This window comes from Gossypium hirsutum, chromosome D07 (assembly GCF_007990345.1).
Source record: "Gossypium hirsutum isolate 1008001.06 chromosome D07, Gossypium_hirsutum_v2.1, whole genome shotgun sequence".
NCBI classification, from domain to species: Eukaryota; Viridiplantae; Streptophyta; class Magnoliopsida; order Malvales; family Malvaceae; genus Gossypium; species Gossypium hirsutum.
The window spans coordinates 53,604,405-53,619,043 of NC_053443.1; the positions used below are offsets into that span (position 1 = coordinate 53,604,405).

Sequence of the window (14,639 nt, forward strand, 5' to 3'; positions counted from 1 at the left end):
GGAGACTAGTTTTCAATCTATTGGGGGTACATATCTCGATCGAACCAGAGCGTTACTTAGGGTTACCTAATATGGTGGGTCAGAGAAAAAATGAATCTTTTCAAAACTTGAAGGACCGATTCAAAAAACATATTGATAATTGAAATAATAGGTACTTATTGCAGGGTGGAAAAGAAGTATTTATAAAGGCTATTCTTCAGGCTATACCAACTTATACACTGGCTTATTTTTTATTACCTAAAGTTCTATGTGACGAATTGGAAAGTATCGTTGCGAGATTCTAGTGGTAGAAGAGACGTGGAAAAATGGGAATTCATTGGTGCACGTGGAAAATCTTTTTTCTTTAAAAGAAAATGATGGTTTATGTTTTCGAAACCTTAGTCAATTTAATATTGCGTTATTAGCTAACCAAGGTTGGCGTCTTATCAATTATCCAAATTCTTTATTAGCCAGAGTTTTAAAAGCAAAATACTATCTGCAATCAAGTTTCCTAAAGGTAGAGTTGGGAAATTTACCTTCACTTACCTGGAAGAGTATCTGGGTAGCAAAGGGACTTCTCCAGAAAGGGATGTGTTGGAGAGTGGGCAAGGGAGACAACATTTCTATCTGGGAAGACAGCTGGATATAGGGGATCGATACAATTGATGGACAAAACGAATCAAACAATGGGGAATTATAGTTCGTCTCGGATCTTGTTGATAATACAAACAAGAAATGGAGGTCGGATTTGATTAATAGTACCTTTCAAGCAGAAATTGCTCAAAAAATTCTACAGATCCCTCTTGCAGAGACTAAGCACGAGGATACTCAAGTTTGGAAAGTAGTATTATCCGGTGCATTTTCAATGCGCAGTGCTTATAAACTATTACAATAAGCTATTTTGAATCCTAATATTATTTATTACAAACCAAAACTAAATAATTTTACAGGAAATTATGGAGCCTACAACTACCCTAAAAAATTGCAATCACTATTTGGCCAATTTCCTGGGATTATATCCCTAATCTTGCTAATCTCAAGTACAGGAAAGTCACTTCAAATGATAGATGTCTCTGTGGTTGCTCCTGGGCAGAGGAAAGTCTTCATGTCTTCCGAGAATGCCCAATAACAACAGAAGTTTGGCAATTTTTAAATTTATCCTGGGTTATGAATAATATGAATCAAAGTCTATGAGAGTGGCTAACCTGGGTTTTCAAGAGAAGTAACGGCGCTCAATGCCGACTCTTCTGTTATGCTCTATGGTTGATATGGTTTTCCAGAAATCAATTCATACATGAGGGGAAAAATATAACAGGAAAGGTTTTAGCACAAAATATTCAAAGGCTCATGGCAAACTATGAAGGAATAAAAGTAATGAAGATTCATGATAAAATGAACAGAAGCTACAGAATCCAGGAGGACATACCAAAAACAACGATCCACTTTGACGCAGCGTTCGACAGTAGAAACTTCAAATCAGCGACAGGCCTGGGGGGATGAGATCTAAGGGGAGATCTACTGGTACTAAAGAAGGTTATTCACAACAATGTTCCCTCACCATTTGCAGCAGAGGCATATGCATGTTTAAAGGGTACAAGGTTAGGGATCTCACTAAGAACTCAATCAGTCAAACTCATAGAGGACTCCAAAACAATAATAAAAAAATGTCAAATGGCTTTAACAGATAAATCAGTGATTGGAGCTATTTTCAAAGACATTCAGAATAAGAAACCTTGTTTTCAAGAACTTATCTTTCAACATATTCACAGATCAGAGAACTCGCATACACATAGACTAGCAAAAGACGCTCTTGATAGAGGAGAAACCGTTTACTTGATGGGGAAGAGTTGAATCGTCATGTCTTCGCTTCGGAGAGAAGCTGGCCAAGAAATCCAAATTGAAGGAGCGGATGAAGGAAATGCTCTCAAAGAAGATAGCAAAATAAAGTCTTATCTCTTGGGAACTGCTATCGTCAGAACGAATGGTTTTTTAGAATGACTAATCGACAGATATAATGGTATCCAGCCGTTTTTGAATTGACTGGTGTGGATATTTTTTTATTTCCTTTTCTTTTCATTTATTGCTTTTTGTCTTTCCATTTGGTTAGTAAGTAACTTGCTGGTTAGGAGGTTTTTCACTATTAATTAGTGAGGTCGGTTTTTGCTTTCCAATTTTGATGTATTTAGTCTAGGCCCAATGATCTGGGCCTCCAGTTTGTTTTATTCTATTTTTAATAAAATACCCAGTCATTTTATCTCAAAAAAAAAAAAAAAAGGTTGACAAGGAAAGAATATTTGTTGATTGAAGATGATAAGGAGAATGGTACATCACAGAGGAAGAAGAATATTAAGTTGAGATATTATAATGTTTTTGTAATATTTTTACTTTTTTTTATTTCTGAATTAAATTTTTTTATTGCTTTAAGCGTTGAATGTTTTAATTTGTTTTAATATAATTTTATTTAATTGTTTTTAAGGACTTGAGTTTTTAAATTTATATTTAATTTTTTACATATCTTTTATTTAACTTTTTTAAAAACTTAATTATGTTTTTTTATCAATAATTTATTAAAATTAATTAAATCATAATATTTTGACATTAAATATAAAAAAATTTATTATGTATTAGAATGTATTGAATGGTTAAAATTTATAATTTTATTTTTAATATTATTTTAATATAATATAGTAATTAATTTTTATCAAAAGCTATAAGTGATTAAATGACTTATCTTAAATACATAATTCAACATGTTTACTCATTTAATATTTTATAAATCATTATCAATATTTTTATTATTATGGATATTAGTAGTATAAAGCCTATAGTTTAGTCGTGCATATAGTGGCCTACTTTTATGTTTCTTTTCAATTAAATAAGATAAAATATTATTAATATAATATTTAAACTAAAAATTAATTAATATTATTTTATTAATAATATTAATTAAAACAATATATACAAAATTACTTTAGATAGCCGATTGAGTATTAGTTCGATTAGCATGGACATTATTGTCAATGTAAGAGGATGTAAGTTTGAGTGCGCTAAAGCCATTATCCTCCTATTTATGGGTTGGAGAAGGATAATTAGTAATTTTAAGCATTATCTTAAAAAAGAGTTAAAATAAGATTGTTTTAGAAAAAAAACCGACTCTACCAAACTAACAAAATTACTTAGCACTTACAATATACAAATTATTTATTTTAGAACTAAAAATAAAATTATTATTTAATTAATTTATAATATAACTAATTTATTTACATTAATTTTGTAGAGATGAAAACAATAAAGATTGTGCAGGAACCAATAGAAGTCACTCGGTTGTCTAGTGTTATGGTTTAAGGAATTTGGTTAACGTCTTTGGACAACACAACAACAATCCAAAGACCCTAACAACTTTATTGGCTTTTGTTTCAAACTGAACAATAGAATTTGGGTGACATACGAAGAAACGATAGAACCTTAAGTGACATCCAAGCCTCAGATTCTGCTTCATGCATCTTGGAATCAAGATGCAACAAGGTGACTTCCAAGCGTTGAAAGTGAAAAAGAAGGGCATGGAATCTGGACTAGGGTTGCTTTTGCTTCGGATTTGAGATGTTGTTCGCAAATAAGGCTGGTTTCATGGTGATTTGGAGCTTTAAGGGTTTTAGCCTCTCTTCTTTTTTGTTGTGTTTTAGTTTACCAGTTATACTTGGTTGTTTCAACTTCTCGTTTAGTATTCTATGCACTACCAATGGTTAAAACAATTGGGAGGTCCCTGTATTATAGGGGCTAGACCAAATTAGTCCTCCTATTATTAAATAAATCAATTTAGTCCCTATACTATAAAAAAGAATCAAATAAGTTCAACTTGTAACTGGGTTAACATTTACTGTATAAAAAATATCTCGAAAATCCCTTACATTTTGGAATAAGTTACGATGTTTGGATTTTTACATTTAGCTCATCTCGTAATCTCACATTATGGTCATCTCGTAATATAGGGTGTAATCTCATTACAGCCTCTTTCTTAGGTAATCTAAGATTATAGGTGGAGTCTGAATTTTAAAACAAAATTACCCTCTATTTTTATTATATTTATCAATATAATCCTTTTATGATACTTTAAGACAAAAATCAACATATCTATTTTTTTCTTCTATTTTTCTCTCGCAAGTTTGAAAACCAAAATCCCTAACATTCTACTCCCAATTTTAATTTCACATCCTCTAAGGCATTCACCCTCGTCTCCAATTAGGTAAGTTTAATATTTTCAATTTCTAATTTTGTCTTCATATTACTTTGTGATGTATTGCATTGAGAGATTTTTTTATTATTTTCAATACCTATTGTAGGCTTCGTGTTTGTTGATTGTTATAGATTTTTTCAATTTATGTTGTAGGTTTCATGTTTGTTGAATTATTGTGTTTTTTGATTGTTATGAATTTTCTCTTTTTCTTTTTTTCTTTTTTTAAGAAAGGTTCTCTCTATTGCTATGAATCATTATTTAATTAATTAAGAGTATATAGAGAGATAGGTAGCAATAGGAGACCTTGTACAATGGTCACCATTGCCATCTTTCTTTGTGTTGTATTGTTTGTAAGTTCAATTAACTTTCTTAAATTTCTTTTTGCTATGAATTTAAATTCTTTTATCAAGAGTAATTGCTAATACTTATCTGATTAATTTAATATTATTTTTATAGATTAAATTCCGAAGCTTATTTGCTTTGTTGTTTGTAATTTAAATTATTGTTTCGATAGAAAATTTCACTAAAGTCATAGCTTTCACTCAAGTTCTTTTTTTTCTCTCCAGGATTTTAGGTTTTTTCCCAACTATTAAAATTATATCAATTTGATGGACTAACTTGCTTTTTAGCGTCTACTTAGTAGTTGACTTAATTATTTGGTTAATTGGTCTATATTTTATAATAAGGACAATAGTAAATTTTATTTTTAGATAATCTTAACTTTTGTCTATCAAACACTTCAGTTTTACATCCTAGTCAAATGAACAAAATAAGATAATTTCACATTCTACTCGTAGCCTTATATTATTATAATCCTATTATGAAATGTAACCTAAGATTTAGTGAACCAAACACCTCCTAAATATTAAGATCTTTCTTGTAAATTTTTTCCAAAAACTAGATGGAAATGCTATGGACCTCCTAGTTGGAAAAAGAAAACACTGCAAATAAAAATACAAAATTTTGGCGAAGGATTAATAAATTTGAAGTTTTCTAGTAAGTTCTTTCAAAATTACTTTTTAATGATTAAAATTATTTTAATATTTTTTTGGTGAAAAAAATAAATTAATTACAAAGGTCTACTCAAATCTAAAGGAATCTCATCAACCAATTGAAGATCCTCATTTCTATCAAAAGCTCACTTACAATAAAATGAGCTTTCAGGTTCATTTCTTGAGAAATATATTCAAGCTTCCATTTACCAATATCCATCAAGTTGTGTTGAATATGTCGAATAAGTGCTGAGGGAGATGCCTTTGAGAATGATTCATGAATAGCCTCAATAGCATCCTTGTTGTCTGTTTTGATAGACACTCTATCATAATTTCAATCTTTTGCTATCTTCAAGCCATCTAAGATACCCCATAATTCCACATTTAATACAAAACATCGACCCAAATTCTTGTTGTACCCAATTATCCAACCCCCATATCGATCTCTCAATGCTCCTCCTGTAGAAGCCAACCTAGGGTCTAACTTCATAGTGCCATCCCTATACAGACAAACCCAATTACCTTCCTCATTATCTGATATCCTTATACTCGGTCTTGCAAAACACAAAGACTTTTGTGAATAATTACACTGTATGGCCCAACTGTAGAAATTTTTAATTATCTCATCAACGCTCCACTGACTTCCTTGAAAAATGAGAAGGTTTCGATTCTTCCCAATACACCACACCATCAATCTAAAGAAACACAACCAATCAACATCTCTTAATGAAAGCTTGTATCAATTCTCCAAATCATTTTAATATTATAAATAAGTGTTAGATATAATGATAAAACACACTACATCCTCAACGAGAGACAGTTACGAATTCAAACATAAAAGTTGTTGAAGTTGGGTCTAGAAATGAAAGACTGAAATTACACCAAAAGTCGAATTAGATGTTTTAATAAAAGAATATTATTGGGCCAAGCCCAGGTCGCTGAAAATATTCAGACAAGACCTTTTAATCGTCGGTGCAATATTCTAAATCCGAACATGTTTCAAATCTTTGTCTGAGTCGAATGTTGACTCAACTTTAAGAGCACTCCTCAACCTCACTAACTCCCCACCATTTACAGATAACTTTACAACGAAGCGAATATTCCATTTTTTAAAATTTCCAACAGAAGAAAGAGCAGAGTGCTCCAGGAATAAAAAGCAAGAGAGATGGCTTTACAGTGTGTCCATCAGATTCTCGTTGAACTGCGTCGGATTTATACTGAAATTATGTACTAAAACATTAAATTATTTAATATTTTCTAAAATATTCATTAAGTCTTTAAATAAACAGCAGAATAGGCCACATAAATCTCTTAAAATTTAGACCAATCATTGTAGGTTGAACAAACCGTTAGTTTATTAAATAAATTATATTGTTTTTAAAATATATTTAAATCCAATCAAAATTATGTAGTATTTATATTTAACAAAAAGTTATATATTTTAGTATTTAAAGATAACAATGTTAATTTTCTAGTATTTAATTCCATATTTACGGTTAATTTGATAAAAATTTATTATTAATAATATTGGGTTTGAATTTTTATTAATAGAATAAATTTAAATTTTTATTGTGAATTTGTTTAAAATTTGTGTTTAATTTATTAGAACGAAAATTATATTTTTCAAATTTTAAAATTAAATTAAATTAATTGTTAATTATGAATTTTTATTAAATTAACTATAAAACTCTAATTAAATATAAAAAAAGTTAACACCATAAGTTTCTCTTGCTAAATATGAATACTTACATTAAAATAAATAAATTACCTAGTTGGTCACCTAAATTTTAGGGCACTTTCATTTTGATCATCCAAAATAAAATTGTTACAATTTCGTCACTCAACTTTTAAGGTGCTTTCATTTTAGTCACCCAATCGTTGAATCTCTAACGCCAGTTAACTATACACGCCATATCATGTTCACACTTCCATTTTGGTCACAAAAAAAAACATATTTTCTTTTAAGTATTGATCGAGGTAAAAAAATTAAGGATTAAAGTAAAAAAATGATAGAAACTAAAATAATGCATTAAAACATTGTCAAATTGTACTTGTTTATCACATTTATGAAAGTTCTAATTTTTTCAAAATTGGAATTTTAAATTTCAAAAAATAGAACTCAAGTTAACCAATTTGTTACTGTAATATTGAAATCAATTAAATTAATCTCCTCCTAAATTTTAAAATTTTATTTTATATTTCCATATTATTCTTAATTAAATCAACTCGATAACTCATATTTAATAATTGTCTATGAAACATAAATTTCTTTTGATTATATAATCTCGAATTTTTCACCAAAAGCAAAGAAAAATCATTGCAATTAATTAAATTAAGTGCTTGTTCTTCGTTTGGGTAACAAAAGTGATGAAAAATTATGGGTTTTGCTTGGCATGAAATATTAATTAATTAATTAAATTAATTGTAAGAACTTTTCTTTACTTTTTGCTTAATATGAAAAACTCGAGACCATATAATTAAAAGAAATTTGAGTTTCATGTACAATCATTAAAGATGATTTATTTGAGTTGATTTTAATTTAGAAACATAAAATAAGATTTTAAGATTTAAAAGGATACTAAATTAATTGATTTAATTAATTATAATATTATAGTAACAAATTGTTTTGCATTGTCAATAGATACAATATTTTCAATAACTTATTTAGCCGATTTCGATGTTTTGAAATTTAAAATTTCAATATTGAAAAAAAATTAGAACTTCTGGCAATGAGGTAAACAAGTAGAATTTGACAAATTTTAAAGCATTATTTTAGTTTGTACCTTTTTTCACTGAAATCCTTAATGTTTTTTTACCCCGATCAATATTAAAAAAATATATTTTTTGAGTGACCAAAATAAAAGTGCGAACATGATATGACATGTACAATTTAACCGTTGTTAAAGATTTAATGGTTAAATGATTAAAATAAAAACATCCTAAAAATAGAGTGACGAAATTGTAAGAATTTAATTTTGAGTGGTCAACTAAATATCTTACCCTTAACAAAACACAAATTTTGCATTAAAAAAAATTAAACTCAAATATTTAAGGGTATATTAAGCTTTATTTTCCCCAAAAATTTAACTCGACTAATGCCAGTTACATTTAAAGTTGAAATGACACCTCATTTGTTTAGTTCAACCATATTTAAATGAAACATTAAAATAATAAACAAAATTTATTTCAACAATATTGTTATAAGTTCAAATCATATCTGTTCTTTGACATAATATTTAAAACTATCCAAAACCCTTTGTCAACTCATAAATAAAAGGATAATTCGATTCAACACACATAAATCTATGTCTCCATGTATTGATAATAATACTCGTGTCAATTGAGCTAATCCTTAATCTAAAATAATCAACAATTTTGAATTTAAGTAAGTTTTAATGTCTGAAATTGAATGAAGTGAATAATCCCATTCTCAATAAATGCTGAATAAAATAATGATAAAGGAAAAGAGGGAAAAAACACTATCTTTTAGCTTTCGTTTCATTTAGTCTCTCTTTCTTTCTCTCTCTAGTGATTAAAGGATAGGTAGCAGCCACAAATATCCACTATCCCAAAACACCAAACCTTCTTTGAAAAAAAGAGGAAACAAAAAATGGAGTGATTAATTCGAATCTTTATCGAATTAGGACACTTTGTTACCCCATTTCCGTTTGAATCAATCAGGTAATTGTCTCTCTCCCTCGCTATTTCTTTCTTTTCCCGTCGTTTTCACTCTCTTCTCCGGATCGGCACTTTCTTCCTTTTTTTTTAACCCGTCATAAAAAAATTAAAAATCCCTCTTTTTTCTCTTCAAATCTGTTTAATTTTTCTTCACTTCGGGAAATGTGTTTTTGAACTGCCAAAACTCGTCTACTTCTTTTGTTCCCTTTCGTCTGCAGCGAAAAATTCGCTGTTCTGTTCTGATCATGTCCTTTATTTTTAGGTTAGGTGATCTGTGCTTGTTTTGGGTTTACGATCTTTGGGTCGTTGGTATCTTTCTGTGATTTCGGAACTTGTAAAATCACTGGTGAGAGTGGCTACGTTTTACTGGAAAACTGCACCTTTCTGATTAGGCTTTCTAGGGTTAAGTTGGAGCTCTCATTTTTGTGCCTTGATCGCTTAGTTATAATATTTGTTCTAAAGTTTAACTTGTGGGTTTTCTACTCAAGGAATAAAGGAATGTTTACTTTGAACTTAATGATGCTGAAGTTTTGAGTGATAACTATGGTAATTATATTTGGAAATATGTTAATCTGTTTTATTATTATTGATGGAACTGAACTTCTTTTAAGTGGTCCTTATTAAGTTAGGATATTTTAGAATTGGGAAATAGATAAAGGTAGGAAAAGCTTTGATTTGCTGAAACTTATTATCTTCCAAAAGGGAGCTTAGATCATTGTGATCTGTTTATGGAAAGTATTTATTACCGTGAGAGGATTACTAGAACTCTTTTTGTGGATTAACATTTATTGTTTGGGGGTGAAATTTTGTTCTGATTCAAAGTAAATTTGTTGCTTTTGAATTTCTATTGCTTTATTTGGTTATTAACTTATTACTATTTTCGCGGACAATGTTGGATTCTTTGAAATGAAAATGTGTTTACTTATATTGAACTTTATCTTCCCTGATATTTAATTAATATTTTTGTTTTCCGTTTACCTTTCCCTTTTGCTACAACAAGATTAGAGAAGGATTTTGTACTCTAGAAAATCTGTTTGGTTCTATATTCTCTCTCTACTGCTGCAGTGGGGGGTCCAATCCTGGCTGATGTCTTTCTCTTTCAGGTTTTTTGTCATGGAAGATAAGCAGTCGGTTGCAACACTCATAGACTCAACAACTACTAAGATACAGCAGCTTCAGAAAGCATTTGCTGAACTTGAAAGTCATCGTGCTGTAACACTTAATCTGAAATGGAAAGAACTTGAGGAACATTTCCATGGGCTTGAGAAGTCCTTGAAGAGACGCTTCCATGAATTAGAAGACCAAGAAAAGGAGTTTGAGACAAAAACTAGGAAATCTCGAGAAATGTTGAAGAAGCGTGAAGCTGCTGTTGTTGCTAAAGAACAAGCTTCACTAGTGAGGTTACAAGAAAAGAGAGATGCTGCTGTTTTTGCCATTAGTAATGCTCTAGAAAAGCATAGGAAAGTATCACCTGAGGAGCCTGCTGATAGCTGTGATGGAGACAGTGGTGAACTGTCAGTTGAGGAGAAACCCCCTGATTCTGTAGCTTCCGAAAGTAACTCAGAGGATATAAAATGTTCTTCTGAAAATGGAAATTTCGGGGTGAAATCTTATCCCCAATTGGTAAAAATTTGTGAAGAGATGGACTCTGAAGGACTACACAAGTTTATATCAGATAATCGCAAGAACCTTGCTGCCTTAAAGGAGGAAATTCCTTGGGCGTTGAAGGCTGCAGCAAGCCCAGCTTATTTGGTCCTGGAATCTTTGAAAGGATTTTACCTTTTAGAAGCACCAAATGTGGATCGAAAGAAAGATTCAAATCTACTGGGTCTTAGGCGAACCTGTATTATGTTGATGGAATGTCTTAGCTTTTTGTTAAGGAATATGGATATGGTTTCTGTTTCTGCTTTAATCTCAGAAGATGTTAGGGGGCAAGCAAAGTTAATTGCTGAGGAATGGAAACCAAAGTTGGATGCTCTTGACATGGATGCTAGTAATGGTAATTCATTGGAAGCTCATGCATTCCTGCAACTTCTTGCCACTTTTGGTATTGCTTCTGACTTCAATGAGGAAGAACTGTCAAGGCTGATACCAATGGTCTCTCGTCGTCGTCAAACAGCTGATCTCTGCCGGTCCCTTGGTTTGTCTGAAAAAATGCCAGGTTTGTGTAGTATGAACTTACATAGTAACATTGCATAGAATACTTGTTTGTTTGGAAAAAAAAAACGAGTGATTCTGAACAATGAGCTTGAATCTTTCTCCATTCACCATGGGTTTACCTTATACATCCATTATATTTCTTCCGTTCCATTTTTGTAAAACTGATATAACTAACTATTTCAAGTAGACTTTCAGCATAATTAAAAAAAAAGGTCAGGTGAGACCTTGTAAATTAACTGACTTTTTCTATTCCCCCTAACTTAGGCAACTTCAAGCCATCAGAACCGGGGAAACTAATCTTTGCTCTTAAACTGATAAGCATCTTCAAGTTCCTAAATGCTTTTTATTTTACATATTCTTTAAACAATATTGTTGTTAAAATGCTATTTTGGAGTTCAGTGGACCATCCTTCATTTTGGATGACCGTTGTCTGGCACTTTCAGATATTTATCCAATTGTGTGGGATGAACACAAGCAATGTTAATCTATTATTTTTCCTCCCTGAATTGTACTTCTAAGTCTTAGAACAAGAACTGTGAATTACACATGGAATACTGTTGTAGAAAATCAATCATTTCTTCCATTTGTACTGGTTCTGGTTAATTCGTACTTTACTTTTATTTATCTTTCCATATTTCAGGTGTAATTGAAGTTCTGGTGAATAATGGAAGGCAGATTGATGCGGTTAATCTGGCTTTTGCATTTGATCTTACAGTGCAGTTCTTGCCTGTACCTTTACTGAAGGCCTACTTGAAGGAGGCAAGAAAAGCTTCTTCACCTGTTAAGCCTGGAAATTCCTCTTCTACTGCTCAGGTGTGTTCTTTACTCCTCTACTTCAAGGGGATTGGTTTGCCTAATATTGGTTGAATATAGTTTGGTTGACAATATCTTAACCAAATGTTTGAGGGACAAGTCCTTATTGCTGTTTTTGTCCACAAGGCCATGTCTGAAGCAGATTGGACCAGCTTTCTGTCCCGTTAGCCATCTAACATGCTTGGATCTTGTTGGATCATTTGGGATGATTTGGCTAGTTAGTTCTTACTTACAGTACCTTTCATAAACCTGAGACCTTTTGGTAGTTAAATTTTTTAGTAATTGTTTGGATGTGGCCCTGAAGGCAATTTGTTCTTGCCATTTCAATGCAGAAGAATATTTTTGCTCTACTTCATGCTAGTGAGACTTTTTTTTAATTTTTTGCTGCATATTGGAAAATGGCTGAAAACTTTCTTCTGTATTTTCAGATTGAGTTTAGTGAGCGAGAGTTGGCAGCTCTGAAGGCTGTGATCAAGTGCATTGAGGAGCATAATATTGAGGAGCAATACCCTATTGATCCACTTCAGAAGCGGGTTCTCCTATTGGAGAAGGTTAAAGCAGACAAGAAGGGATCAACTGAAGCTGCAAAGCCTCAAACAAAGAGAGCTCGTGCCAATGGTGCAGGATATGGTCCACGAGTCACTAATGTAGCTGCTGACAAACCATTCTATTCTAGAACCACTGATAGGTACCCGCAGTACGTTTATGACAGACCTTATGTTTACTCCGGACCTGCTGACAACCACGGCCCCTCTCTTCTTGGTTCTGCCACCTACAACTTCTCTCCAAGTCATGGTAACTACTTCGGCTACCAGTATCAGGTTCCCTATCTTCACTAATTTCCCAAAAAATGGCAAAAAGGTGACTGTGATCCTCTCACATTAACTATTAGCCTTAACCTTCCATGTTGCAGTGTACGAATGAATTTAGTATTAAAAAGCCAACAAAAAAAAAAGAAAAAAAATGCCTTGTTAATTTTAATATGTTGTACAAGAAGATATTTTGATCCTCTAATATATGCACTCTGTGTTTGTATGTATATCTCCTGTTTCGTTCATTTGTACCTTGTTTCTATTTTGGTAATGGGGTTGTTTGGTAACACCATATGAAGTCTTGGAAGTAAAGTACGCAATGGCGTGTTCATTATTTTAATCAAATATTAGTTATGGGCTAACTGGTGGAAGATTGGATTTTGATGAACATGAGCTTGAGACCTGAGAGAAGATAAACAATTTCAGTTCAATGGTGGATTACACTCAAATCATGGAGGAAATTGCTAATTGATCTCAAGTCAATTATAGTCAGCCCCAGCCAGCTCCTTTTAACAACAAATCAAATTAACTAATAAAATAAAATGATTTGTCCTATTCAAGTTGACCTTTTACGAGATGGGAATTCTTTTTGGCGAAAAAGAAAGCAATAAAATGAATCATGATACTTGCGAATTCATTTCGTGAGATATATATTCAACTTTCTCCATGATCATGAAAGAGAAAATTAGTTTGTGTGTAATAAAAAGAAAAACTTTATGAAAAACATCTTGATGAAATTGAAGGAATTAGAAGCAAGTGGGATGCTTGGAATTCACCAAGATCTTCATTCGATTCATTACACCTTGATGAAATTGAAAAAATGAATTTAGTCAATATATAAGAAGGTTGAAGTCAAAAAGATGACAACCTAAAAGAAAAGAAATCCACATACCAACGAAAAGTTTGGCAAAGTGGAAGCCATCATGATGGAAGCAACCATTAATGATAATTAAAGACATCCAGATGCGACAAATAAAGTCTTGCAATGTGGAAGCTATCATCAAAACAATGATGACGCAAGCAATGATGGAAGCAACCATGATATAAGCAGTGATGGAAGCGGTCATTAATGCAAGCATGCAACGTGGAAACAACCATGACTATGCAATTAAAGAAGCAACAAGACAAATGAGACGTGGAAGCAACCACATCCATTTGAAGCCGAATCCTTATCAGAAACACTGTTCGGGATTCAAAATACAATTGTATAGAATTTGTAATCTCCTCTATAAATAGAGAGGAAAGATCAATTGTATAGACATCTTGTAAATTATCAAATACTTTCCCCTAGTTTGGTATCAAAGGTGCCGGTGTAACGAATTTCTGGAGAAATAATATCGTAATATTCATTGTAAGTTTTTGTCTTTGATTTACATTTCTGTTTGTTTCACAGTTATTTGTTTCAAAACCCATATATCTATTATTCTGTCTTCTTGTTGCCGTTGAGTCCAGGGAGGACGTTAGGCGTTGTGTGAAGACGATAAAGATAATAGACGGTCTTAGGTACCAGAAACAAATATTATGGAACAAATTGAGTGTCAATTTCAAGATAAAACTTGTAATCATATTACGCATATAGACTCTAGAAATGAAAATAATATTTTATCTTTGAGTAAGGGTATAAAAAGTCTAGTAGATATAACTTCTTTTTATTTTTCTAGGTTATATAATAAGGTAAGTAAGGTTGAAGAAAAAGTAAATAGTTTAGGAGATATTAAAAATTTAGACTTAAACCATGAGTCTAAAGAAATATTAACTAATGTTAATAATAAATTAGATCAAGTTATAAATAATAATATTGAGCCTAATGTAGATTTTGGTCCATTATATTACGGTAATAGTAATGTAATTTTAACTTTATCTGAAGAAGAAAAACACTTCTTCTGATGAATCGTCATCTACGTTAAAAAATTATAAAAAAACATAAAAAAACGTAAAAAAGAAGAAAATCAACAACAAAAATATGATTTC

The 14,639-nt window shown here is 31.4% G+C and overlaps 1 protein-coding gene and 1 long non-coding RNA gene across 3 annotated transcripts; one reads left to right on the forward strand and one right to left on the reverse strand.

Moving 5' to 3' along the window:
• Positions 1-699: 699 nt before the first annotated feature.
• Positions 700-2,069, reverse strand: LOC107955014 (uncharacterized). Its single transcript, XR_001699790.2, has 2 exons — positions 1,185-2,069; positions 700-1,088 (listed from the first exon to the last, which is right to left on the reverse strand). It is a non-coding gene; the product is annotated as an uncharacterized lncRNA (long non-coding RNA).
• A 6,562-nt stretch (positions 2,070-8,631) lies between these two features.
• On the forward strand, positions 8,632-12,895 carry LOC107955016 (FRIGIDA-like protein 3). Of its 2 annotated transcripts, XM_041097840.1 has the most exons (5): positions 8,674-8,886; positions 9,146-9,229; positions 9,987-11,044; positions 11,684-11,856; positions 12,285-12,895. In XM_041097840.1, the coding sequence occupies exons 3-5, from the start codon at positions 9,997-9,999 to the stop codon at positions 12,693-12,695; spliced, it is 1,632 nt and encodes a 543-aa protein (XP_040953774.1). In that variant the 5' UTR covers positions 8,674-8,886; positions 9,146-9,229; positions 9,987-9,996; the 3' UTR covers positions 12,696-12,895. The 2 variants fall into 2 exon arrangements, with proteins under 2 accessions (XP_040953775.1, XP_040953774.1); XM_041097841.1 differs by lacking the exon at positions 9,146-9,229 and having other exon boundaries at positions 8,632-8,886.
• The last annotated feature ends 1,744 nt before the right edge of the window (positions 12,896-14,639 follow it).

Coding starts and splice junctions, on each gene's coding strand:
- LOC107955016 (XM_041097841.1), top strand. CDS start 9,997: ATGGAAGATAAGCAGTCGGTTGCAACACTCATAGACTCAACAACTACT. Junction 11,045..11,683: donor TTTGTCTGAAAAAATGCCAG/GTTTGTGTAGTA, acceptor TCCATATTTCAG/GTGTAATTGAAGTTCTGGTG. Junction 11,857..12,284: donor ATTCCTCTTCTACTGCTCAG/GTGTGTTCTTTA, acceptor CTGTATTTTCAG/ATTGAGTTTAGTGAGCGAGA.